This window comes from Chiloscyllium punctatum, chromosome 40 (genome assembly GCF_047496795.1).
Source record: "Chiloscyllium punctatum isolate Juve2018m chromosome 40, sChiPun1.3, whole genome shotgun sequence".
Taxonomy (NCBI): Eukaryota; Metazoa; Chordata; class Chondrichthyes; order Orectolobiformes; family Hemiscylliidae; genus Chiloscyllium; species Chiloscyllium punctatum.
This window is the reverse complement of record NC_092778.1, coordinates 65243844-65270552: the sequence shown is the minus strand read 5'-3', so window position 1 is coordinate 65270552 and position 26709 is coordinate 65243844. Positions and strand designations below refer to the sequence as shown.

Below are 26709 nucleotides of genomic sequence, written 5' to 3'. Positions count from 1 at the left end.
CGTCGACTCTTGTGCTCCTCGGATGCTGCCTGACCGGTCACACTTTTCGACTCTGATCTCCAGCATCTGCAATCCTCACGTACTCCACTGGGGAGCACTCCCCTGTGGTGTGCTTTTATTTGGGTATTTACACTCGATGCAGCAAGACTTATGTTATCCCTTGTAAAGTAAGAAGTAGACCTGGGTCACGTGGTATTGAAGAATACGACAGATTGTTTATTGCAGCTTGCACTCGTGTGGCTGGGCTAGTGTTTGGCTGCAAAGAGTAGCACCCTTCCCTCAGAGTGTCATGCTTCAAGTGGTCTGAGTTAAGGTGGAGTCTGAGACTTTTCTACCCTCACTTCTCATGCTATGGTACAACAATGACATCATGAGCATGTCTCTGAAAGGTACACTGACGGACTAACGTAAGTCCATGAGACATAAGAGCAGAAATTAGACCATTCAGCCCATCAAGTATGCTCTGCCATTCAGTCACAGCTGATAAGTTTCTCAACCCCATTCTCCCGCTTTCTTCCTGTAACCTTGATCCCCTTGATACTCAAGAATAACACAGCACCCTACTCTTCCTCGAAATGCTGCCAAGGCATGTTCACATTTACCTGAGCAGGAGATGGGGCCTCAGATTAATGCCTCATCTAGAAACTAGCACCTCCGACAATACAGCACTCTCTCTGCATCGCACTGGATTTTTACGCTTAAGGCCTGGAGAGGGACTTGTCCCGAGTTTCTCCGGACTCCGAGGCAGCCTTTGTGTGCTCTGACTGACCCTGTAGCACTGAATCTATAAACATCCGCTTTGACTGATGGCTCACAGTCTGTCTCCGGGATGTGTTCTCAGGTGTGTCTCCACAGAGCAGCTTATTGTTCTCTCAGAAACATCTGTCCCGTGGACAACCCCTCGCTCTGACCTCGTCTGTTTAATTTGGCCAAGAACCAGCAAAGAGAAGTGAAGAGGGTTTTGAAAGGCATGCCTGCTGACAGTGACCTAGTGAGGCAGGCTGTTTAACATTGAAAAGGCAGCATTCATGAGGTTTGTGGCAAAGGACATGGGGACATTGCTCCCATAGACCCTTCCACAGGAACAATCGAAGGTGTCCATACACCTGGCCCATTCTTGTTTGAGTCACACCAGCCTCTGTTTCAGTTTCACTTACATTTAAATAAAAATGTTTTAAATGACCTCCAGGTTGAGTCCATCTCCTACTTTAAAATTGTTGAGTGAATGTAAACCTGTCCCCACCTGTCTCTATGATGGGGATGCCCTAAACCTTGTATCGGATGCCTCAGCCAGTGCTTCTGTCAAACACTGCAGAATGCAGTCTGTATAAAAGCACACAACACCATAAAGAGATCAAAGCAGCAGGTGGTGGACAAACTCAGTCCCTGTGCAACGTCTGTGGACGGAGAGAAACATTTCTCACTCCGGTGTGGGGTTTTATTCGAGGGGTGGTCAGGGGTAAATATGAGATAATAGTTTGGGGAATAGATCTGGATGGGTTAGTCTTCGGAGGGTCGGTGTGGACTTGTTGGGCCGAAGGGCCTGTTTCCACACTGTGGGGGGGAATCTAATCTAAACCCAGCCCCACTGGTAACTGTCAGGACGTGATTCAAACCGAATTAACAGCACAGGCTGAGGCCATTCAGCCTGACACAACCATGCTAGAGTTTATACTCCTTATGAGGTAGACATTCCCACAATGCAACATCAGCCTGATGGTTAGTTGTTCACTGCTCCAAAGGTGTGTCATAAGATCCCTGAATAAGTAGTTTAGAAAATATCTGAAATGTTCAAAAACAGTATTAATTTGACAAGAGAATGAAAAGCGGTTGCTAACAATAAATCTTTTGAAGGGAAATAGGGACACAAACAGGAGGAAAGCACTGTATAATTTGGAATTTCAGGTTAATTTTCAAAATTATTTAATTGGTTTCATCCAAGTGATTATCTACCTTTGTGAAGAATTGCCTCTGCAATGTAAGCTTTTATTTGTAAGAAGCTGGCTGGAAGAGTGGCATGGATAGGGTGAGTAGCCAAGGTCTTTTCCCCAGGGTAAGAGAGCATCCAAGGAGCAGGAGAATCGACGTTTTGGGCATAAGCCCTTCTTCAGGAATGAGGAGGGTGTGCCAAGCAGGTTAAGATAAAAGGTAGGGAGGAGGGACTTGGGGGAGGGGCGTTGGGAATGCGATAGGTGGAAGGAGGTTAAGGTGAGGGTGATAGGCTGGAGAGGGGGTGGGGGTGGAGAGGTCGGGAAGAAGATTGCAGGTTAGGAAGGTTGTGCTGAATCCAGGGGTTGGGACTGAGATGAGGTGGGGGGAGGGGAAATGAGAAAGCTGGAGAAAGCTGCATTCATCCCTTGTGGTTGAGGGTTCCTAGGCGGAAGATGAGGCGCTCTTCCTCCAGGCGTCGTGTTGCCATGGTCTGGCGATGGAGGAGTCCAAGGACCTGCATGTCCTTGGTGGAGTGGGAGGGGGAGTTAAAGTGTTCAGCCATGGGGCAGTTGGGTTGGTTGGTCCGGGTATCCCAGAGGTGTTCTCTGAAACGTTCCACAAGTAGGCGGTCTGTCTCCCCAATGTATAGGAGGCCACATCGGGTGCAGCGGATGCAGTAAATGATGTGTGTGGAGGTGCAGGTGAATTTGTAATGGATATGGAAGGATCCCTTGGGGCCTTGGAGGGAAGTGAGGGGGGAGGTGTGGGCGCAAGTTTTGCATTTCTTGCAGTTGTAGGGGAAGGTGCCGGGAGTGGAGGTTGGGTTGGTGGGCGGTGTGGACCTGACAAGGAAGTCACGGAGGGAGTGGTCTCTTCGGAATGCTGATAGGGGAGGGGAGGGAAATATATCCTTGGTGGTGGGGTCAGTTTGGAGGTGGCAGAAATGACCCGGGTTCAATTCCAGCCTCAGGTGATTGTCTGTGTGGAGTTTGCACGTTCTCCCCGTGTCTGCGTGGATTTCCTCCGGGTTTTCTGGTTTCCTCCCACAATTCAACGATGTGTAGGTTAGGGTGAACTGGCCATGCTAAACTGCCCATAGTGTTCAGGGATGTGTAGGTTAGATGCATTAGTCCGGGTAAATGTAGAGTAATAGGGAAGGGAGTGGATCTGGGTGAGATACTCTTCAGAGGTCGATGTGGAGTTGTTGGGCTGAAGGGCCTGTTTCCACACTGTAGAGATTGGATGATTCTATGGTCAGCATGGATGATTTGGACTCAAGGGTCTGTTTCTGTGCTGCACATCTCTATGACTGTAAGTGAATTTGCTGACTTAACTGAAATAATTAGATCTGCTCGAAAAGTCTCGTGCTATTCGTCAGGCTCCAGAGGAAAGGACATTCCATATTTTCTATTACCTTCTTGCTGGATCTGGGGTGAAGATGAAGGGTGGGTTATGTGTTTCTGTTGGGATGAGGTCTCTCTCTCTCTCTCTCTCTCTCTCTCTATCTCTCTCTCTCTTCCCCCCTCCCCCACCCCCACACAGCCGCCCCCAACTCTCTCTGTCTCTCTCTCTCTATCTATCTATCTCTGTCTCTCTATCTCTCTGTCTCTCTCTCTCTCCGTCTCTCTCTATCTCTCTGTCTCTCTTTGTCTCTCTCTCTCTTTCTATCTCTCCAACTCTCTCTGTCTCTCTCTCTCTCTATCTATCGCTGTCTCTCTATCTCTCTGTTTCTCTCTCTCTGTCTCTCTTTGTCTCTCTCTCTCTCTTTCTACCTCTCCGACTCTCTCTGTCTCTCTATCTCTCTCTCTCTGGTCTCCAAAGAGCAGGAATGGCTGACTCACTCTCTTTGTTGTGATTTTCAGAGGATCTCTTGCTGGAATCGTTCAGCAGTTACCGGTTTTTATCCAATGGCCACGTCCCTATTCCAGGCCAGGATGACAAGGACATGTTTGAGGAAACATCAGAAGCCATGAGCATCATGGGATTTTCAATCGATGAACAAACCTGTAAGAACCATCTCGCTTTTATCTTCTCTGAACTGAATGTGGATTTCAAACATGTTCATTAAACTTGAAACAATTAGGAATTCTAAGGATTTCTTATAGAAATTCGGATTCCTTATCGAAACGTGGTCTGTCTAACCTCCCTCCTACCAGCCTCACACATGTTGGCACAGAAGATTCCAGAATCTGTGTAGAATTTCAAGCTCTTAATATTTAATTACCCCTCACCCATTTCCTGTACAGGTTGATGGATGTTTCTCAGTTTCTACTGCGCTCTTAATCCTGAATTATTATAATTTAGATAGCCTCTCTGTGAGAAACAAACACAGCAAGGGCTGGAGAAGCTCAGTAGGTCTGGCACTGTCTGGGTGGAGAGAGAAAACGGAGTTAGTGCTTTTGAGTCCAGTGACTCTTCTTCAGGATTGAAGGGTGTTGGAAATGAGGTCCCGTTTTATATTTTTGACAGAGGCAGAGGGGGATTCGGAGGACAGATGGGGGAGAGGCCCAGTTCAAGAAGGTAAAGGGGTTGTTATCCTCTCTGAGACACTGGTTAGCACTGCTGGCTGTAGTGTGATTAACAATCAACGCTGATTAAAAACTGGCAAGAAATGAGCTCAGGGTGATGTATCAGTAGGACAATAAGCCCAGGAAGGAACAAGCTTCTGTATGGGTTACCCAGGACTCAATTAGCCAAGTGTCAAAGTTAACTTCCATTTGTCGAGGGCTCCAAATGTACGCCCACAGGAAGGAAACGGATGCCAAGCCAAAGGATGAGAAAAAATGACTGGCATTTGATGGAAGAAGTGGCCTTTAGGGAGCATCGTCATAGAATCATAAAATCCCTACAGTGTGGAAACAGGCCCTTTGGCCCAACAAGTCCACACCAACTGTCCGAAGAGTAACCCACCCAGACCCATACCCCTACCCTATTATTCTACATTTACCCCTGACTAATGCATCTAATCCCTGAACACTATGGGCAATTTAGCACGGCCAATTCACCTAACCTGCACATCTTTGGACTGTGGGAGGAAACCGGAGCACCCGGTAGAAACCCACGCAGCCCTGTCCCTAACCCTATCTCTATCCCTAACCCTATCCCTGTCCCTAACCCTATCCCTGTCCCTAACCCTATCCCTGTCCCTAACCCTAGCCCTGTCCCTAACCCTATCCCTGTCCCTAACCCTACCCCTGTCCCTAACCTTAGCCGTGTCCCTAACCCTATCCCTGTCCCTAACCCTAGCCCTGTCCCTAACCCTAGCCCTGTCCCTAACCCTATCCCTGACCCTAACCCTAGCATTGTCCCTAACACTGTTGCAGCTGTTGTAAACCACTTGAACAAGAGTTATCTCCCATTCCTTTTCCTTTACATTTTGGCACAGTGTCAAATTGAAATTATGATAAACTGACAATTGCTGCAGTGAATTGTAGGTTTGTATCCACCACTTCTCACAGAGCAATACATTTTCTGCGGGATTGTTTATCTTGTGTTAAATTATCTTGGCACTGTACAGATCAGTGAGACTTGGTTTTGAAGACTCTGAGGCCTCACTAAAAATGGGCTGTTGGATTCTCCTCAAAGAAACAAAAGTGTCGAGGAATGAGATGACTGTTCTGAGGCCGAGGCTCCATAAATGGTGTTTGATAGAGAGAATAATGTTACACAGCCAACAACAACCAAAGTGCATCGATTTATAATTTGGCAAATAATGTCTTTGTCATTTTGGCGCAGGGGATGGAAAGAATGTCAGATTGAAAATGAACATACAAAGTTCTGGAGCTGTCACACGCTGCAGCCCAAAGAGGGAAACCTAGAGGGACAAAAATCAAAAGTAACTTTTTGGTGATTCAAATTCATATTGAAGGCTCTTCTTCTGCAATAAATTACACGCCAGTTCACACACATTTCAAGCACATTTCACACACATTACACATACATTTCATATACGTTGGGCAATAAGTTACACCCAGATGCAATACTTATACAGAATCCATGTGTTTGACATTTCAATTCATCTGCCAACAGATGGCAGTGAGCAAGCATCAGATGGTTACAATCTCCATTTAAATCACTTGAAGGCTGAACCAATGACCGTGTAAATGCTGCAAGCTGAAAGGCATTAATAGAGTAAACAATATGATGTCAATCGATCCCCCATTGAGCTGATTGGGTTGGGCTTACAGTTGGTTTAAATCTCACATTTACAGCCACAACGCTGGAACAACACAGCTCAGAAACAAGGTAAAAACAATGACTGCAGATGCTGAAAATCAAATACTGGATTAGTGGTGCTGGAAGAGCACAGCAGTTCAGGCAGCATCCAACGAGCAGCGAAATCAACGTTTCGGGCAAAAGCCCTTCCTGATGAAGGGCTTTTGCCCGAAACGTTGATTTCGCTGCTCGTTGGATGCTGCCTGAACTGCTGTGCTCTTCCAGCACCACTAATACAGCTCAGAAACATGCAAACGTACAAACTAGGGGCTGGATACGCCACTCTGCCCTTCAAGCCTGCTCGCCCATTCAGTACAATCACAGGTGATCTGTTTGTGTTTCTAATTCTGCTTTCCTGTTTCCTGCCATTAGCTCTCACTTCCCTGGCTAACAAAAGTCTATCCATCTCCATCCTAAAATGATTCAATGATCTCACCTCCAGAGGCAGAGAGTTCCAAAGTCAGACAGACCTCTGAGAGAAAATAATTCCCTTCATCTCTGTCTTTCAAAAGGCAACCCCTCATTTTAAAATACTTTCCTCTAGTTCCGGACACAACAGGAAGTATTGTTCCCATGTCCACCTTGTCTGGGCCATTGAGGATCTGATACACTTCAATCAGGTCACCCCTCACTCTCTAAACACCAGGGGAAACCAGACCAGTCTGTCCAACCTTTCCTCATAAAACAAATCCCCTTATTCCGGGTAAGACACAGAATTTGCTATAAATTCTGTGGCTTACGATCTTAGACTCCACAACCACCTGATGAAGGAGCAGCGCTCTGAAAGCTAGTGCTTCCAAATAAACCTGTTGGACTCTAACCTGGTATTGTGTGATTTTTAACTTTGTACACCCCAGTCCAACACCAGCATCTCCAAATCATTTCCTGTCCATGTATGTGTCCAAAGGCCTTTTTAATGTTGTTAATGTACCTGTTTCAACCCCTTTCACTGGCAGCTTATTCCATATGCGTACCATCCTCTGTGTAAAAAAAGTTGCCCCTCAGGTTCCCTTTTATTCTTTCCCCTCTAACCTTAAACTGATGCCCTCCAGTCCTCAATTCCCCAACTCTGGGCAAAAGACTGAGTGCATTCACCCTATCCACGCCTCTCATGATCTTATACATTTCTGCACGATCCACTGCACCCGCCCCCCACCACCCCCCGCAATCTCCTACACTCCAAAGAAAACAGTTCTAGCTTATCCAGCCCCTCCCTATAACTCAGACCGTTGAATCCCGGCAACATCCTTGTAAATTTCTTCTGCACTCTTTCCAGTTTAATAACATCCTTCCTGTAGCAAGGTGACCAAAACTGAACACAGTACTCCAACTGCAGCCTCACCGACGTCCTGTAACAACTGCAACATAACTTCCCAACTTCTATACTCCCTGCCCTGACTGATGAAGGCCAGTGTGCCAAAAGCCTTCTTCACTGCCCTGTCTACCTGGGACTCCACTTTCAGTGAACCGTGCACCTGAACTCCAAGGTCCCTCTGTTGCACTACACTCCTTAAGGCCCTACCATTTACCATGAAACCCTTACCTTGATTTGACTTTCCAAAATGCAAGACCTCACACCTATCTATATTAAATTCCATTTGCCATTTCTCAGCCCACTTCCCCAGCTGATCAAGGTCCTGCTACAATTTCTGATATATTTTCTTACTGTCCACAATACTGCGTATTTTAGTGTCATCTGCAAACTTACTAATCATATCTTGTACATTCTCATCCAAATCATTGATGTAGATAACAAACAGCAGTGGACCTATCACTGACCCCTGAGGCACTCCACTAGTCACAGGCCTCCAGTCTGACACTCATCCTACCACTATCACCCTCTGCTTCTGACATTCAAGTCAACTGCGATTCCAATTTGCCAGCTCCCCCTGGATTCCATGCGATCTAACCTTCCAGAGCAGCCTACCAAGTAGAACCTAATCAGAGGCTACGTCTACCACCCTGCCCTCATCAACTTTGCTGGTCACTTCATCAAAGAACTCTAACAAATCTGTGAGGTGTGATCTCCCACACACAAAATCATGCAAATTATTCCTAATTAAACCCTGTCTTTCCAAATGCATGTATATCTTATCCCTCAGAATCTTCTCAAGTAACTTAACCACTACAGGTATTAGGCTTACTGGTACTTTAGATTGAGTAGTCTTGACCTATACTCTGTGAAGATCAGAAGAATGAGGGGGCATCTAATTGAGGTCTATAAGATGCTAAAGGGGATTGACAAAGTAGACATGGAGAGGATTGTTCCTCATGTGGAATGAGAGGTCAAAGTTTCAGAATAAGGGGTAGCAGAGTTAAAACAGAGATGGGGAGGAATTACTTCTCTCAAAGGATCCTCAATCTGTGGAATTCACCACCCCAGAGTGCGGTGGATACTGGGACATTGAGTAAAGAGGAGATGGACAGAGCTTTAATGAGTATTGGGTTGAAAGGTTATGGAGGGTGGACAGGAAGGTGGAATAGAGGCCGAAAGGAGATCAACCATTATGGTATTAAACAGCTGAGCAAGCTGGAGGGGCTGAATGGCCTCCTCCTGCTCCTGGTTCTGATGTTCTTAACTGCCTTTCATGACGTTGATAATCAGATAACATTCCCATGCAGTAATATATCGATCAGATTCATCAAACCAACATATATCAATCTGTAATAAGGCAAATATCAGTCAATATAAAACGCACTTTAAAGTAAAATAAAGGATTGAGGAATTTATTCAGATCACATTCTCTATCAATACTTGGTACTTCTCAAAGGATGCATGTTACTTTTTGTGGAGGTATTTGTTTCTGAAACAGTACAAAACAAAACTCCGCCTATCACCATCTTTCCCAGTCATTGTATATTTTTCTTCTTGATGATTATTTTGTGAGAATTGGAAGCGAAGACAATGCCTTTTTTAGTCAGATTCACATTGACAGAATCCTATGCATTCCTTGCCTTATTTTACAAGGTTGTCTAACAGACAGTCTTCCATAAATTTGTTTAAATAAGGGGCGTGCTGTTGTGTGATCGCTCGCTGTTGAGCACAACCAAAGCCCCATTTGGAAAGAATCACATTTGAAAACCAAGTGATGGGTCATTCATCAGGCAGCCTGACAAAATCCTGCTGGTGCTGATCGGTAACTCTTTCTGATATTTCCAGCGATATTGAAGATTGTTTCATCCGTGCTGCAGCTGGGTAATATTTGCTTCAAAAAGGAACGAAACACTGACCAGGCTTCGATGCCGGATAACACAGGTACGTCTTGCCACACTCTCTGGGGGCTTGTGATGCTCAGCCTGGGATGGCCATGCTCATAACCAGCTCCTGTGTGTTTCCTTCATCAAGTTGCACAGAAGGTGTGTCACCTGCTGGGTATGAATGTGACTGACTTCACCAGAGCCATCCTGAGTCCTCGCATCAAAGTCGGGCGTGACTACGTGCAGAAGGCCCAGACCAAGGAGCAGGTAAAAAGAATTCCCAAACCATTCCTGATCTTTACTATTCCATGGAATGCCACAAGTCGGATCAGCGCTGTGGCCTGTACCTGACTGCCATCCAACTGCACAGCTCAGTATGACCATTCCAGGTCGAGAGTGTAGTGCTGGAAAAGCACAGCAGGTCAGGCAGCATCCGAGGAGCAGCAGAATCAACGTTTCAGGCAGGAATTCCTAATGAAGGGATTGTGCCTAAAATGTCGACTCTCCTGGTCCTCGGATACTGCCTGACCTGCTGTGCTTTTCCAGCACCACACTCCCGACTCTGATCTTCAGCATCTGCAGTCCTCACTTTCTCCCATGACCACTGCAGGTGGTCACCCAGTCTGTGGTAGAATCATACAGAGACCCTTTGACCCAACTCATGAACACCAACCTGATATCTGAAAGATCTGGTCCCATTTGCCAGCTTGTAGCCCGTATCCCTCCAAACCCTACCCATGCTTATACCCATCCAGGTGCCTTTTAAATGTCGTCATTGTACCCACCTCCACCACTTCCTCTGGCAGCCCACCCTCTGCGTCAAAATGCTGCCCCTCAGGTCCCTTCCCTTTCCAATGCCCTGTAGTTTTGGACTCCCCCCTCCCAGGAGAAAGATCCTGGGCTGTTCACCCTGTTCATGCCCCCCATGTTCTACAAATCTCGTCCCCCTTCAGCCTCTGACGCTCTTGGGGAAAAGCCCCAGCCTATCCAGCCTCTCCCCATAGCCCAAACCTTCCAATCCCAGTGACATCCCTGCAAATTCTTTCAGAACTCCCTCAAATCCAACAACATCCTTCCTATGGATATGACAGACTTCATCACAAACCTTGCTAAACTCCCCACAGACCACGTCAATTCAAGTCTATGAAAGCCATTTGCAGGTGTACAGGGACCCCCAAATCCTTTAGTATGCCAACCTTTCCCAATCTAGCTCCATTTGGGTCATTCCATGCTATTCTGTCCCTCCTCCTGAACTTGTCTAAATTGTTGACTGGCCCTCGCTCTGTGCTAGAAACATCATCGAGTCATAACACAAGGAAACAGACCCTTTGGCCCAACTCATCCAAACTGACCAGGCTTCTGACATGTCATACAATCATAGAGATATACAGCACGGAAACAGATCCTTCAGTCCAACTTGACCATACCGACCAGGCTTCTGAACATGTTAATAAGGACAAGAGCAAAGAGTGCATGAGTTTGGTGGGAGCACACCTGGAGTATTGTATGCAGGTTTGGTCTCCTTGCCTCAGAAAAAATAAACTTGTCATTGAGGGAGTGCCCTGAAGGTTCACCAGATTGATTCCTGGGGATAGCGGGACTGACATATGCGGAGCGATTGTGTCGATGTACATTGGAGTTTAAAAGAATGAGACAGAATCCCATTAAAATGTACAAAGTTCTACCAGGGCAGGAGAGACTAGGATGGGGGCGAGAATGCTCCCTCTGGCTTGGGGCTGGGGGAGGGGAGGAAGTTGAGATAACGAGCAGTCACGGTCTCAGGGAACAGGGTAGGCCATTTTGACTATGAAGAGGAGAAATTTCTTCACTTTCTACAAGTTCTCTACAATGGAAGGCTGTGGACGAGAAGCCATTGAATATATTTAAGAAAGGGATAGATAGATTTTCAGAAGCAAATGTTGTCAAGGAATAGGGAGAGACAGCGGGAGTACAGTATTGAGACACAGGGTCAACTAGGGTCAAGTTGAATGGCAGAGCAGGCTTGATGCAGGTGGCATGGTGTCTCAGTGGTTAGTGCTGCTGCCTCACAGTGCCAGGGACCTGGGTTCGATTCCAGCCTCAGGCAGCTGTCTGTGTGGAGTTTGCACATTCTCCCTGTGTCTGTGTAGATTTCCTCCCACAGTCCGAAGATGTGCAGGTTAGGTGAATTGGCCATGGGAAATTGCCCGTAGTGTTCAGGGATGTGTGGGTTAGGTATATTAGTTAGGGGGAAATGCAGAGTAGTAGGGGAATGGGTCTGGGTGGGTTACTCTTCAGAGGGTCGATATGGGCTTGTCAGGCTGAATGGCCTGTTTCCACACTGTAGGGATTCTAGTCTATGAGCCTAATGACCTACATTTTCTCTGCTTCTGAAAGCTCAACAGATTCAGCTTCCCAGGCTAGTAGGTTATAAAACTCACTATCAAATTCTGCCACTGTCCTTGCAGAGCTAGAGAGTTGCTTCTTTAGAAAGATTATTCCCTGCAGCAGATCAATCTGCCTAGGACAAAGCACTCTTTATCTTGTCTGATTTCCAAATAAGAAATTCTGCTCTTGACAGACCAAGGTCAGTTTGATTTCACTATGAATTATGATTGCAAGCATTCAGAATTGTTCTCATTTCGGTAAGGTAGCTGAAGTCAAGATATCACATTGATGAAACTTTTCTGGATTACATCTAAGCTGATTTGGTGATGCTGGTTACTGTTAGCTAGTTAGTATTGGTCGATCATTGTATAGATCCACCCTGACTCTTAACCAAAAATATCTAAATTACCATTGGCAACTTTCTACTGAAGGCAAACGTACCCCATTGTAAATCTACCTGATAGAATAATAGAATAGTGCACCATTGAAGAACTATGGATGCTGTAAATCAGAAGCAGAAACAGAAATTGCTGGAAAAGCTCACCAGGTCTGGCAGCATCCTGGGAGCGAAATCAAAGTTAATGTTTAGGGTTGAGTGACCCTCCCTCAGAATTCAGGTGGCTATTGAAGGTGTCTATTTACCTGATTATGCAAATGTCTCCCTAGTTCTGCCAATCCTACCCGTTAACATAACAACATCATATTGTTACAATAAGGTGAGGATGGGTGTGTCTGCTCCCCTCTTTTTAACTCCCCCAGTCAGGCTCTCAAAATATTTTTAGCACACAGCTCTACTTCACTTTGATTAAAATGTATTCACTAGATCAGAATTAAAGATTCAGTTTCAGTTTTATTGAGTGAAAGAAAGAGAAATTGTATTACCTACTAACTCCAAGGAAAATAATGAAATGATATCCAATGTACATACACAAACACAGGTATAAAGTTTTAAAAAGAAAGAGTTTCTGGTACCATAGAAAGAAAAAGAGTGGACGATATAAAAAGTTATTCAAGATTTTGAGTTGTTGCAGTTTAACCTGAGACCACAGCTGTTTAGTTGAAGTTGTGTATCCTCACAGCAGCAAACTTCGTGGAATCCTTGAGTTTCCAGCCAATGGGTGGTTCTCTGATTTGATTTATAACTAGTGTTGGCCTCCAAGAGGTGAAAGGGAAACAGGGAGACATAGAAAGATTTTCAGTCCTTGTTGTTACCTATCTATTTTGTCTTCTTCTCTGCCTGCTGTTCTGCTAAGCAGCTACAGAATGATGGTCTATTTGTGTATTCCTGAGTCTGGCTCCATTGTCTTTCCAAGCTGAATAATTGCCAATATGTGCAGATTTGCATAAACGTGCAAATTAAAACAAAAGATGTGAGGCTTTTGACACCTGCCTCAGTTGACTAATTTCAATGTTTTTATATCAAAATGATTATTTTTGTTTAGAAAATTGTTTTAATTCCAAATTGGTTTCCTGAGTTTGCTTCAGTTTGTGGTCAAATTATTTACTCCAACCTTTTCAAAAAGTCTATTTAATCCATGAAGGTGTCAAGGTATTAAAAATCAGATGATGGAAATTGAAGATTGATGGTTCCATTTTTTTTACATTAATGTGACAGTTTCAACAAGGAAGTTCAAATACACGGTTTAGATCAAATGTTATGTCATTAAGTTCGGAGGTCAGAGAAATAATTCTCCAGCTGCTACAGAATTCAAGATATCAGAGAAGAAATATAGAAGCATAAATCAGAGAAGAACATTAATGCTGGAGGAAGCTCTGCTCTGGGAGAGGCAAGGTCAGCATATGGCCACAGCTAGAAATCAAAATCGCAAAATATGTTAATGTTAATCACCAGAATGGGCAGTTAGTATCTCACAGATCTATCTAAATCTTTGCCCTCAATCAAGCAGGAAACTCAGACATTTAGATGTCAAGATCAGCCCTGGATTATGTACCAAGAAACAGTTTTATAGTGTAACAGAAAACCAAGATCCCCCAACAGAGCATGATGATACCCCATGGATTTGGACAAGCCAGTCAGAGAATCCCTACAGTGTGGAAGCAGGCCATTCAGTCCATTGCGTTCATTCTAACCCTCTGAAGAGCACCCCTTCCCCTGCATTCCCATGGCTAATCCATCTAGCCTGTATATCCCTGGACACTATGGGCAATTTAGCACAGCCAATCTACTTAACCTGCACATCTTTGGACTGTGGGAGGAAACTGGAGCACCCAGACGAAATCCACACAGATGCGGGGAAAATGTCCACGGCTGGGATTGAACACAGGGCAACTACTGAGCCACCATGCCACTTTAGTAAGTCAAGTGACGGTAATGGTGGAAAGAAAACAGTATGAGTGAAGCAAACTAGACATGAAAAGAGTAAAGTTCCATCATGCTGTCGTGTACAATTGATGGGAGAAAGATTAAGCTGAAGGTAATATTCAAGAGAAAAATCTGCCCAAAGCAGCAATTCCTGAGCAGAAGGGGAATTCACAATGGTTGAATAAAGAGAAATGCTTTTCATCTCAGTCTCATCGGTACAGATGCAAGAAAACCTCTTCTCAAAGGGAACAACAATTTAGATTGCAGAAGGAAAGGGTGCAGATTGATTGGCAAGTTGAATCTGATTGGGTAAGGCACTGCTGCGGAAAATGAACCAGGGAGGAATTGTCCTCCACACTTTTATTGAATCCTGAAACTGCACGATGGACTTGATCCTTTTCCCCGCAGAGGACAGGTCCCTGCTTTTACATTTGTGTGGCTATTTGGTGATGTAAGTGATACACATGCTTGAAGGGAGGATAATAATCCTGCCTAATAATGTTATCGCTAGACCAGTAATCTAGAGACTCAAGTAATGTCCTGGGGACCATGAATCAAATCCTGCCATGGAAAATGATGGAATCTAAATTTGATTTTTAAAAAGAAAATCTGAAAGTAAGAACCTGATGATGACAAAGAAACAATTCTTTGGGACAAACCCATCTGATTCACTAATGCCCTTTAGGGAAGGGAATGGTTAACCTTAACCTGCTCTGGTCTACGTGTGACTCCAGACCCACAGCAATGTGGTTGACCCCTAACAGGGCAATGAGTGCTGGATTAGCCAGTGATGCCCTCATCCTGGGAATGAATAAAAAAAATACTTTGTGAGACTGACCAAGTGGTTGTTAATGTTTATTTAATTCTACATCTGAAGCATCACATGGTTAAAATGCTCATGAATGTTTCTGCCACAGGCTGACTTTGCTGTCGAAGCTTTAGCCAAAGCCATGTATGAACGGCTGTTTCGCTGGTTACTCATTCGTATCAACAAAGCCCTGGACAGGACCAAGAGGCAAGGTGCCACGTTCCTCGGAATTCTTGATATTGCCGGCTTTGAGATATTCCAGGTAATTGTTTCTCCAATAGGCAGCCGTTAGTTTCAATTCGAATGCGTTCCCTTTTCCAAACATCTAGGTTTATGCAGAAAACAGCTAATGTGACCAAAGTTAATATTTGCGATCACAGGGTCATTTCCTTGTCCCTGTCCCATCATGGATCAGATATTCAATCATCAAGAACATAAACCAAACAAACAGTCCAGGTCTTTTTCAATATATCACTTCGGTTACATCACACTGTAAACGTTTGCTACAAATTCCGTGTCTTATGATCTTATTCTCCACAACTATCTGATGTGGGAGCAGTGCTCCGAAAGCTAGTGCTTCCAAATAAACCTGTTGGGCTATAACCTGGTGTTGTGTGATTTCTAACTTTGTCCATCCCAGTCCAACACCGGATCCTCCATATCATGGCCACTGAGCTAATTATTGAAGGTGAATCCCGTTCTGTAAGTCGGAATACTCCAGTATTCCCAAATCTTTATGCTGCCTCCATCCAATGGTGTTGAAATGAGCAGGTTAATTTGCAATTGCCACCCCGCTCCTTGTAATCTGTTGCTGGGACTTTGGGGATCAGTATCATTGAGGAACTGTGTTAGAAAGCTGGAAATGACTGTCAGTATTACCTTTTCAGCTCCTGCTGAAGTCAGAGCAGGAAACTATAGAACCGCACTGAAGCTCTCCCACATTGTTAATGTTTATTCACTGGGAAGAATTTTGAGTTGGTATTGAGAACCTGCACCCTCATGTTGAAAGTTCATGCATTATCAAGGAAGTCCTTTAAATGTGACAACTTGGGTATTTCCCGATCAGACACTTTTGCATATCTTTGAATGAATCAATTCTACAAATGTCGCCATTACATCTATGGTCAACAAAAATGGGAGTGAAGATGATGTCCGTTTTCAAAAGCCCAATGTAATCAGATTTCAGAGCAATTGCAGAATTCCCTTCTTGGGCCTCAGTTAGTTCAGTGCAGTGTAATACCAGCAGCCAGAGGCTCAAATCCCATATTGTTGAGGATTGCTATGAAGGTCCTATCCTCTCCACCTTTCCCCTCATCTGAGGCATGGTGACCCTCAGGATACAACCACCACTAGCCGTCTCTCTCTTTCTATCTCTAATGTGACTGTGGTAAGTACACCGCTAATTCATGTCTCTTCTTTAAATAATAGATGCATTTTCCCCTGCAGCTGTCATAAGGATGCTGAAAAACTCTTTGACATTCAAACATTCTTTTGATTTTACTTTTTAGGACAATTCCTTTGAGCAGCTCTGCATCAATTACACCAATGAGAAGCTGCAGCAGTTATTCAACCACACCATGTTCATTCTGGAGCAGGAAGAGTACCAGAGAGAGGGCATCGAATGGAACTTTATTGACTTTGGCCTGGATCTGCAGCCCTGCATTGAACTGATTGAAAGAGTGGTAATAAGACTTTTAAAAACAGTGAATTTAATCAAAGCTTTTTCAATAATTATCTGCACTGTTAAACCCTTTCATAGATGCATACCAAACCCACATACCACTAGTTCAAAGTCCAAACCCCAGAATTAAATAATAATAAAATGTATATAAATCATATATCTCACATCACAATATCAATTCTAAACTTATCTTTAATTAAGTTTACTTGGTATTCCATTATTCTATTTTCACAATGTTTAATTTAAAGTCAAATTGTAAATGAATTGTTTCTGTATCATCTGCAAGTTTCATGCCCTTCCTTCAGATCATCTTTCACACATGTCCATTCTAAGCTGAGAAAGCAAGGTTTCTGCGGTCTTTCCTCGTAACCTACATTTTTGGGATCAGGCTTGGATCTTTTCTCTGTGCTACATCCATTGTTTTAATGCTATCTTTGTTTTTTTGCCAGTCACAGAATCAGAGTCATGGAGTCATGGCTCAGAAATGGACCCTTTAGTGCAGGCAGTTCACACAGACCATGTTCCCAAACTAAACTAGTCCCACTTGCCTGCTTCTGGCTCATATCCCTCTAAACCTTTCCTATTGATGCACTGAGAATCACAGAGTCATAAAGATGTACAACATGGAAACAGATCCTTAAGTCCAACTTGTCCATGCTGACCAGATATCCCAACCCAATCTAGTTCCACCTGCCAGCACCCGGCCCATATCCCTCCAAACCCTTCCTATTCATATTCCCATCCAGATACCTTTTAAATATTGCAATTGTACCAGTTTCCACCACTTCCTCTAGCAGGTCATTCCATACACATACCACCCTCTGCATGAAAATGATGCCCTTGGATCTCTTTTATACCTTTCCCGTCTCACCCTAAACCGATGCCCTCTAGTTCTGGACTCCCCCACCCCAGGGAAAAGACTTTGCCTATTTACCCTATTCATGCCCCTCATGATTTTGTAAACCTCTATAAGGTCACTCCTCAGCCTCCGATGCTCCAGGGAAAACAGCCCCAGCCTATTCAACCTCTCCCTATAGATCAAATCCTCCAACCCTGGCAACATCCTTGTAAATCTTTTCTGAATCCTTTCAAGTTCCACAACATCTTTCCGATAAGAAGGAGACCAGAATTGCACACAATATTCCAACAGTGGCCTAACCAATGTCCTATACAGCTGCAACATGACCTCCCAACGCCTGTACTCAATACTCTGACCAATAAAGGAAAGCATACCAAACGCCTTCTCCACTATCCTATCTACCTATGAATTCACTTTCAAGGAGCTATGAACCTGCTGTCTAAGGATCTTTGTTCAGCAACACTCCCTAGGACCTTACCATTAAGTGTATAAGTCCTGCCCTGATTTACTTTCCCAAAATGCAGCACGTCACATTTATCTAAATTAAACACCATCTGCCACCTCTCGGCCCATTGGCCCATCTGATCAAGATCCTGTTGTAATCTGAGGTAACCTTCTTTGCTATCAACTACACCTCCAATTTTGGTGTCTTATCTGAACGTCTTTGAAACATTGTAACAGTACACACATCCACCACTTCCTCTGACAGTTCATTCCACACACAAACCACTCTCTGTGTGAAAATGTTACTCCTTTTTCAAAACTTTCTCCTCTCACCCCTAGTTTGGAACTCCCTCATCACAGGGAAAAGACCTTTTATAATCCCCTTATCAATATCCCTCATGATTTTATAAACCTCGATAAGGTCACCACTCAACCTCCTACACTCTAGTGAAAGAAATCCCAGTCTATCCAGTCTACTTGCCTAACTCAAACCACCCTGTCCTTTTAAAACTTTTCTGAACCGTATCCAGTTTAATAATATCCTTCCAATAGCAGGGCGACCAGAACTGCACACAGTACTCCAAATGTGACCTCACCAACATCCTGTACAACATCAACATAATGTACCATCTCTTAAAGTCAAAGGTCTGAGCAATGAAGGCAAGTGTGCTAAACAACTTCATAACCAGCCTGTCTACCTGTGACACAAATTTCAAAGAATTATGTACCTGAACCTTTGACGTGTCTCTGTAGTTCAGTATGCTGAGGGTTTTACTGATAGGTTAAAAATCACACATCACCTGACAAAGGAGCAGCGCTCTGAAAGCTAGTGCTTCCAATTAAACCTGTTGGACTACAGCCTGGTGTTGTGTAATTTTTAACTTTGTACACCTCAGTCTAACACCGGCATCTCCGTATCATTGCTGATAGGTGTTCAGTATTTGTTTAGCATTGAAACTGTTCAGACTTCCAGATTTCCATAGGCTTCATTCATTGCTATTTCAGCACCCTCCATTGAATTTGTGTGTTATTTTCCTTTGCCTGCATGGTACTTTTCATTTGTGTGCATTACATTTTATCTCCCATTGGTCCATCCACTTCCATTTCACTCCCAACCCGTTCAGGAATCTCAGAGCTTCACCATCCATTTCCCTACCCATCCTAGTTGGCATTATCTATAAAATACGCCACACTGTAGAGTTTCTGATTCCTTATACGATACCGAAAGAACTGTGGATGCTGTAAATCAGAAACGAAAACAGAAGATGCTGGAAGTGTCAGCAGGTCTGGCAGCATCTGTGAGGAGAAATCAAAGTTAACGTTTCGGGTCCGTGAACCTTCCTCAGAACCTTTTTCCAGCCATCTCCTTATAAGATGTGTCAGATAGGAGCAAATGACTCTCAATACATCTCACTGCTCTGACACCATTCCTGAACTGAACGTACATTGATTCCCGTCCTTCGTCAAGTTTCTTACCTCTTCCCCAGGGTTTACTGTTAATCCCTGGAATTTTGGAGTTTAATGAATCCCCTTCTGTGTGAAGCAGACCTAGGAACATAACCTTACTCATGAAATATAGTGAAGAAACACATTTACTGTTCACATTTCTTTCAAATAATGAGCATTATTACATTTTTAAACAATTATTTACCAAGACAAATCATTTCATTTTCATTTCCAAGATTTAAAGAAATGAATCCACTTGGGAATTAGAATGTCCAAAGGACCAATCCCCCATCCAGGCTGCAATGGGACAGAGAATACCTGCAATATTTACAACGCTTCACTGTGTACCTTGTCTCATCGACAAACGGATGTATGGGGGGATTTGTGTTTTCACTTGCTGAGTCAGTTAAGTGTTGTCTGAATCTCATTTCCAGACAAACCCACCAGGTATTCTGTCTTTGTTGGATGAGGAATGTTGGTTCCCCAAGGCCACAGACAAGTCATTTGTGGAGAAGGTGGTTCAGGAACTGGGTAACCACACAAAATTCGCCAAACCTAAGCAACTGAAGGATAAAGGAGACTTCTGTATAGTTCATTACGCTGGCAAGGTAGGGAACAAATAATCAACATTAAATGGGTTTATCAACTGCTTTTCGAAGCCTAACTCTGTGAAACATCTGCAGTTAAACATTGTACATTACAAGAATTGCAATAGATGGATTTTTACAAGTGGTCTGGATAAGGATGAGACAGCTAACCAGAAATGGTAGGAGCCTGACACTCTCTGTTCTCAAAAGCAATCGTGCTTGTCAAATCAATCTGTAAATCCATTTTTACTTACAGATCAGAAAATGTTGAATTCCAGTTGAGCTTGCCCTCATTCTCCTTCTAACGTTTCGCTCCTGATACCCTGGTGTATTGATTATGCTTCAAGTGAATTCTCTATCCACCAGCCATGTAAAACATGTTTGTTCCATAGAACTTGTGTCAACCTCTTGTGTCATTCCTGGTTGGAGGGAGACTGTGTTTCTGGGAACTCTCTGTTCCAGAGAAAATAAACAAAATCAGGGTCTTCAGAAAAACAAATTCTGAGAAATTTTAATGCATGCTTTGCTTTCCAAAATGTTATGAATTAAGAACAGAATCACGGAGTCCTGTGGGATATCATTAAATAATGTAAAGCATGAAGACATTAACAGTCAGCTTTGTTCCCTAGGTGCCTTACAATGCAGGAAACTGGCTGACCAAGAACATGGATCCATTAAATGATAACGTCGCTTCACTGCTCAACCAATCATCTGATAAATATGTAGCAGAACTATGGCGAGATGGTGAGAACATTACTGATCATTTATGAACCAACAACAATTATTTCAAATATTAACTTTCTGGATGCAGAGTGTCACGCTAGGCTGTGCAATCCATCCCACAGACTTTTTTTAAAAATGTACACTTGTAAATGAATGAAGAGTGAGTAATTAACAGCACAAGAACTTTCTTGACTATTTCCTCCAATTCTCTGCACTATGACTGCAGCAATGGAGATGGTAGGAGAGACTAGGAGCCAAAGGAACAGCCTAAGAGTAAAGGGAAAGCCTTTTAAAATGTAGATAAGGAGAAACTTCTTCAGCCAGAGAGTGGGGAATCTGTGGAATTCATTGCAACAGAAGACTGTGGAGGCCAGGACATTGAGACCATATTTATGATGGCGGTAGATAGGTTCTTGAGTATTAAAGGGATCAAGGATTATGGGGAGAAATGAGAGAATGGGGTTGAGAAACATATTGGCCATGATTGAATGGTGGAACAGACTCAATGGGCTGAATGGCCTAATTTCTGCTCCTAGGTTTTATGGTTTTAATTTCTTATGGTTGGTTCTGGAAAGGACACCATCAACCTATAGAAAACAGCTCCTTATGAGAAGTGAACAAGAGAATATTGTCAGGGGTATTATTGTCGTGGGGGAGATATTATTTTAGGATGAACAAATACTTATGCAAAGTCCTAGTTTGACCACAGTTGGAATACTGTGTTCAGTTCTGGGCACTGCACCTTGAGAAGGAGACATTGGCTTGAGAGAGAGGACAAAGTAGATTTACTCGAATGATACCTGGGTTAAACAGCTGGAAGGGACAGCACAGAGTTTGTACTTTCTCAAAAATCAAATATTTCAGGTGGTGATTTATTCAACTATTTAAAGATTTTAATGGGAACTGATAGAGTAGAACAAGAGAAACTGTTTCCATTTCTTTATTCTTTCACAGCATTGGGTGTGTCAGGCAGGGTCAGGATTTGTTTCCCATCCATCATTAAGGAATGCAATGGCCTGGTGGTGTTATCACGAGATTATTAATCCCGAGACCCAGGTAATTCTCTGAGGAACTGGATTCACACCCTGCCTTGGTAGATGGAAATTGAATTAGCTTTTTTTTAAATCTGGAATTAAGAGTTTAATGATGTCCATGAAACCATTGTCAAAGGCCAGTGAAAACCCATCTGGTTCATTCATGCCCTTTAGGGAAAGGAAACTGCTATCCTTACCTGGTCTGGCCTACATGTAACCCACAGCAATTTGGTTGCCTTTTAACAATTAGGAGAAAGTGAGGACTGCAGATGCTGGAGATCAGAGCTGAAAAATGTGTTGCTGGAAATGTGCTGTTCCTGCTGTGCTTTTCCAGCAACACATTTTCAGTTTTAACAATTAGGGACAGGCAATAAATACTGGCCTAGCCAGAGATGTCCACATCCCCCGAATGAATAATGATGAAAACATTGCTGCTTGACATGTGGCTTACTTGGTGATTCTGGAGAGCAATTAAGAGTCAACCTCATTCCTGTAGATCCAATCCCTGAAATCCCAATGCTGTTCTGCCTGAGGGAGCAGTTCCATTCAGGGTGTTGTGGTGGAGGGGGTTGGCTCGGTAAAAATTCCTCCACATCCCAGTCAGACCTGAAAATTGCAATCCAAGCAATCCTGATGCACTCTGAACCTCGCCTGACCCACACCCTGACCCCTCTCCTTACAGATAGTGCTGACCCTGGTAGTTCAGCTAAATGATCACTAATTTGCTAAACAGTGGATTCAAACACCTACACACACTAGAGTCACGTGTGGGCCAGACCAGGTAAGGGTGGGCAAAGTGTACTAGATAGATTTATTATCAGTGATAGTCTCATGATCCATCATTTCTGAATTTAAATTCCATTTGCTGCCAAAGTGGGATTTGAAACCCCGTCTCCCAGGGATTAGCCTGGGCCTCTGGATTACTGATGCAGTGACAATAGCCAGTGCTCGCCAATTCTGACCAACACATTTCTGTCTCCCCATTAGATCAGGGAGATTAGGACGAGGGAACATAGCCTCAGAGATAGTCCGATAGCAGGAAAATGGAACACCTTGACACGTAAAGGTCAGCAGAGGTTCAGAACTCTTTTCCACAAATAGCAGTTGATGCTAAATGTCGCTGGTTAATTCACTTTAAAATTGAGATTGATTGATTTTAAGGTCATTAGAACTCGTTCAGCCCCTCAGGACTGTTCCACCATTTAATAGCTCATAGCTGATCTCACCCTCAGTCCCCATTCCACTTCCCTGTCCGCACTGCTCTACCCTTCTACTCATTACTTATTTAAAATCTGTCTATCTCCTTCTTACATTTATTCAACGTCCTGATATTATACAATATCCACAGATTCACACCCCTCTCATCTCGGTTTTAAATCTGCCCCCTTATCCGAAACCTCTTGTTCCACATTGCACCACATGAGGAAATATCCTCTCTACATCTACTTTTTAATCCTCTTTGGTATCTTACACACCCTCAATTTTATTTTAATTCACTCACAAGATGAGGGTGTTGCTGGCTAGACAGCACTTATTACCCAGAGAGTAGTTTAAGAGCCAACCATATTGCTGTGGGGTCTGGAGTCACATGTAGGCCAGACCAGGTAAGGATGGCAGATTCCTTCCCTGAAGGGCATAGTGAGACAGATGGGTTTTTCCAACAATCAATAATGGATACATGGTCATCAGTAGATCCTTAATTCCAGACTTTTAACCACATAAAAATACCACTGCCTGCTGTGATGGGATTCGCACCGAGGTCCCCCAGAACCTGGGTCGCACCTGGGTCTCTGGATTAACAGCCGAGTGATAATACCACTAGGATATCACCTCCCAAGTACTAAAATATCTCTCATTCTTCTAAACTGCAGAGAGGAGTCAATGCAGCCCAGAACTGATTCCGAGTAACATTCAGGTATTAAGGGAAGGGACAAGGGCAACTTGATGGAGCCAGGCCACCAAACAGCAGAATGGCCTCCTTATGTCCGCGTTTGACACTCGATTCAACAAAAACACGCCAGAAAGCCCTTTGATTTCAGGTGTCTACAAAGGGTTCAAAACTGACTGTGTCTCCTTTTTCCTTTAAAGTGGATCGTATTGTTGGATTGGACCAAGTGGCTAAAATGAGTGAAAGTATCCAGGGAGCCTCAAAAACAAAGAAGGGCATGTTCCGCACGGTGGGCCAGTTATACAAGGAGCAGCTGGGCAAACTCATGACAACGCTGCGAAACACCAGCCCCAACTTTGTGCGCTGTATCATTCCAAACCACGAAAAGAGAGTAAGCTAGCACGATCCTGTCTGCACATTCATGAGAATGTTCGTTGTCAATTTCACCCAGAAGGATTCCAAATGGCGTTACATTGTTGTATTATTTGTAAAGTCACAGGAACTAACTGGTGTCACATTCACTGTAACCCTGTCTTGCACTAATCAGTTCACCAGTCAAAAGGAGTGAGCTACAAAAGGCAACACTCAATAAAATGGCAGCATTTTAATTCAACAGAGTTTCTCACCAGAATCAGAAAATACAACAGGAAATGTTGAGTTGAAAGTTTTCTTTTTTTACTGTAGAAAATCAAGTTAGCTAAATACTTGATATGAGAGGGACTGAACATATGGTTTTTAGCAATTTACAATCATAGTCACAGTCAAATTTACAGGCACAATCTTTCTTAATGAATATTGTTTCATCCAGAGCAGGAGACACAATCAGCTCCCTGCTTTTTAATCTCCTCTCGGTTAATCACACAAAATGTTTGCATTTAATGTTTAGTTTGACACTAAAATGTAATTAACTAGATCAAAACATAGGAGGAAAATTCCATAGTTTTCTTGAGTGTAAGAAAGAATAACTTTATTACTGACTACCCTTAAGAAAAAATAAAGCCACAATATTAAACACACACACACATAACACAGCTCAAATATAAGTTGGGGGGGTGCTGTTTAGAGTCTTTAAGTTGGTGATAATGACATAACTCCCAAATCTTAGCTGTTGTTTCATTTCTTCAGCAAAGTCTTTCTTATTTCATATTTGTTGATCTTCACTAAATTCTTGACCAAATTGTTTTTCTCTTGGGCACAGACATAAAGGTTGAGAGAGACAGGGAGGGAGAGACTTTCAGCTTCTTGGTGCTATCAGTTCATTTCTTTTTCTCTCTGTTTTACTGCTCAAAAGCAGCTGTCTGAAACACAATCTCGTTAAGACTTTTATAACGAGGTTAGTTGTGGTTCAGACTGATCCTTGTTGATGAACTTGGATCAACAGCCATTTTAAGTCAGTACCAGTCCTCTTTCAGAAGTCCCTTTAGTCTATGAAGGTCTCAGGTATGAGAAGAAGGTGATGGAAGTTGAATATTGATAGTCCATTTTAACAATGATTTCCAAGTGTATTTTAAGTGGGTCAGTTAGCTTAGTCACTGCACAGTTGGTTTGTGATGCAGAATGACATCAACAGCATGGGTTCCATCCCCGCACCGACTGAAGTTACCCTGAAGGGTTCTCTTCACAACCTTTCCCCTCACCTGAGGCATGGTGACCCTCAGGTTAATCCACCACCAATGATCTCTCTAATGACCCAGTAGGATGATGGTGACTTTACCTTAATCATGAAGAGAACCAGATTAACCATTCACAACGAACTCGAGTGTTTCAAATTTAGACAAAACTTAAAAATATGCAAGTGAGTGGATTGACCATAAGATAGAGGAGCAGAATAAGGCCATTCAGCCCATCGAGTCTGCTCTGCCTTCGATCCTGGCTGATATGTTTCTCAACCCCATTTTCCTGCCTTCTCCATGTAACCTTTGATCCCCTTACTAATTCATAAACATATCTATCTCTGTCTGAAACATGCTCAATGACCTGACCTCCATAGTCCTCTGTGGCAATGAGTTCCACAGATTCCCCACCCTCTGGTTGAAGAAATTCCTCCTCATCTCAATTCTAAAGGCTAGTCCCTTCGCTCTGAGGCTGTACCCTCGGGTCCGAGTCTCTCCTACTAGCGGAAACACCACGCTATTCCGACCTCTCAATATTCTGTAAGTTTCAATCAGATCCCTCTCATCCTTCTAAATTCCATTGAGTTCAAACCCAGAGTCCTCATGTGACAAATCCTTCACCCCCCAGGGTCATTCTTGTAAACCCCCTCTGGACCCCCTCCAACCCCAGCACATCCTTCCTTAGATACGGGGCCATTAACTGCTCACAATGTTCCAAATGCGGTCTGACCAGAGTCTTATACAAACTCAGGATTAGTGGTGCTGGAAGAGCACAGCAGTTCAGGCAGCATCCAAATAGCTTCGAAATTGACGTTTTGGGCAAAAGCCCTTCATCAGGAATAAAGGCAGTGAGCCTGAAGCGTGGAGAGATAAGCTAGAGGAGGGTGGGGGTGGGGAGAAAGCACCCTCCTCTAGCTTATCTCTCCACGCTTCAGGCTCACTGCCTTTATTCCTGATGAAGGGCTTTTGCCCAGAACGTCAATTTCGAAGCTATTTGGATGCTGCCTGAACTGCTGTGCTCTTCCAGCACCACTAATCCAGAATCTGGTTTCCAGCATCTGCAGTCATTGTTTTTACCTCTTATACAAACTCAGCGATACATCTCTGCCCTTGTATTCTCGTCCTCTTGAAATGAATGCTGATATTGCATTTGCCTTCCAACTGACATAGTTGCCAACTGAACCTGCAGGTTAACCTTAAGAGAATCTCAAGTTCATTTACACTTCAGATTTCCCAAACTTAGCAACACTGCCCTCACTGCCTTTGTCCAGATCATTAATGTATAATGTGAATAGCTGTGGTCCCCACACTGACCCCTGCCGAACTCCACCAATCACCGGCTGCCATCCTGAAAAAGACCCCTTTATTCCCACTCTCTGCCTTCTGCCAGTCAGCCAATCCTCTATCCATGCCAGTACCTTGCCCCTAACACCATGGGGCTCTGATCTTATTTAGCAGCTTCCTGTGTGGTGCCTTGTCACAGACTTTCTGGAAATCCAAATGGATCACATCCACTGGCTCTCCCTTGGAATTACATCATGTGATAAAGGTCCTGTAAACATTTTAAAATATGAATAATAACCTACTGGTC

At 43.6% G+C, this 26709-nt stretch overlaps 1 protein-coding gene across 4 annotated transcripts in view; it reads left to right on the top strand.

The window, feature by feature from the left end:
* Positions 1 to 26709, top strand: part of myh11b (myosin, heavy chain 11b, smooth muscle) — a 187316-nt gene that overhangs the window by 112773 nt on the left and 47834 nt on the right. For all 4 annotated transcript variants that reach the window (XM_072560160.1, XM_072560158.1, XM_072560159.1 and 1 more), the window contains 9 exons: positions 3279 to 3377; positions 3795 to 3938; positions 9308 to 9403; positions 9494 to 9612; positions 14953 to 15105; positions 16352 to 16525; positions 19708 to 19881; positions 20490 to 20604; positions 23706 to 23896. In XM_072560160.1, the coding sequence (XP_072416261.1) occupies positions 3279 to 3377; positions 3795 to 3938; positions 9308 to 9403; positions 9494 to 9612; positions 14953 to 15105; positions 16352 to 16525; positions 19708 to 19881; positions 20490 to 20604; positions 23706 to 23896 (1265 nt within the window). The remainder of the gene's footprint in view (positions 1 to 3278; positions 3378 to 3794; positions 3939 to 9307; positions 9404 to 9493; positions 9613 to 14952; positions 15106 to 16351; positions 16526 to 19707; positions 19882 to 20489; positions 20605 to 23705; positions 23897 to 26709) is intronic.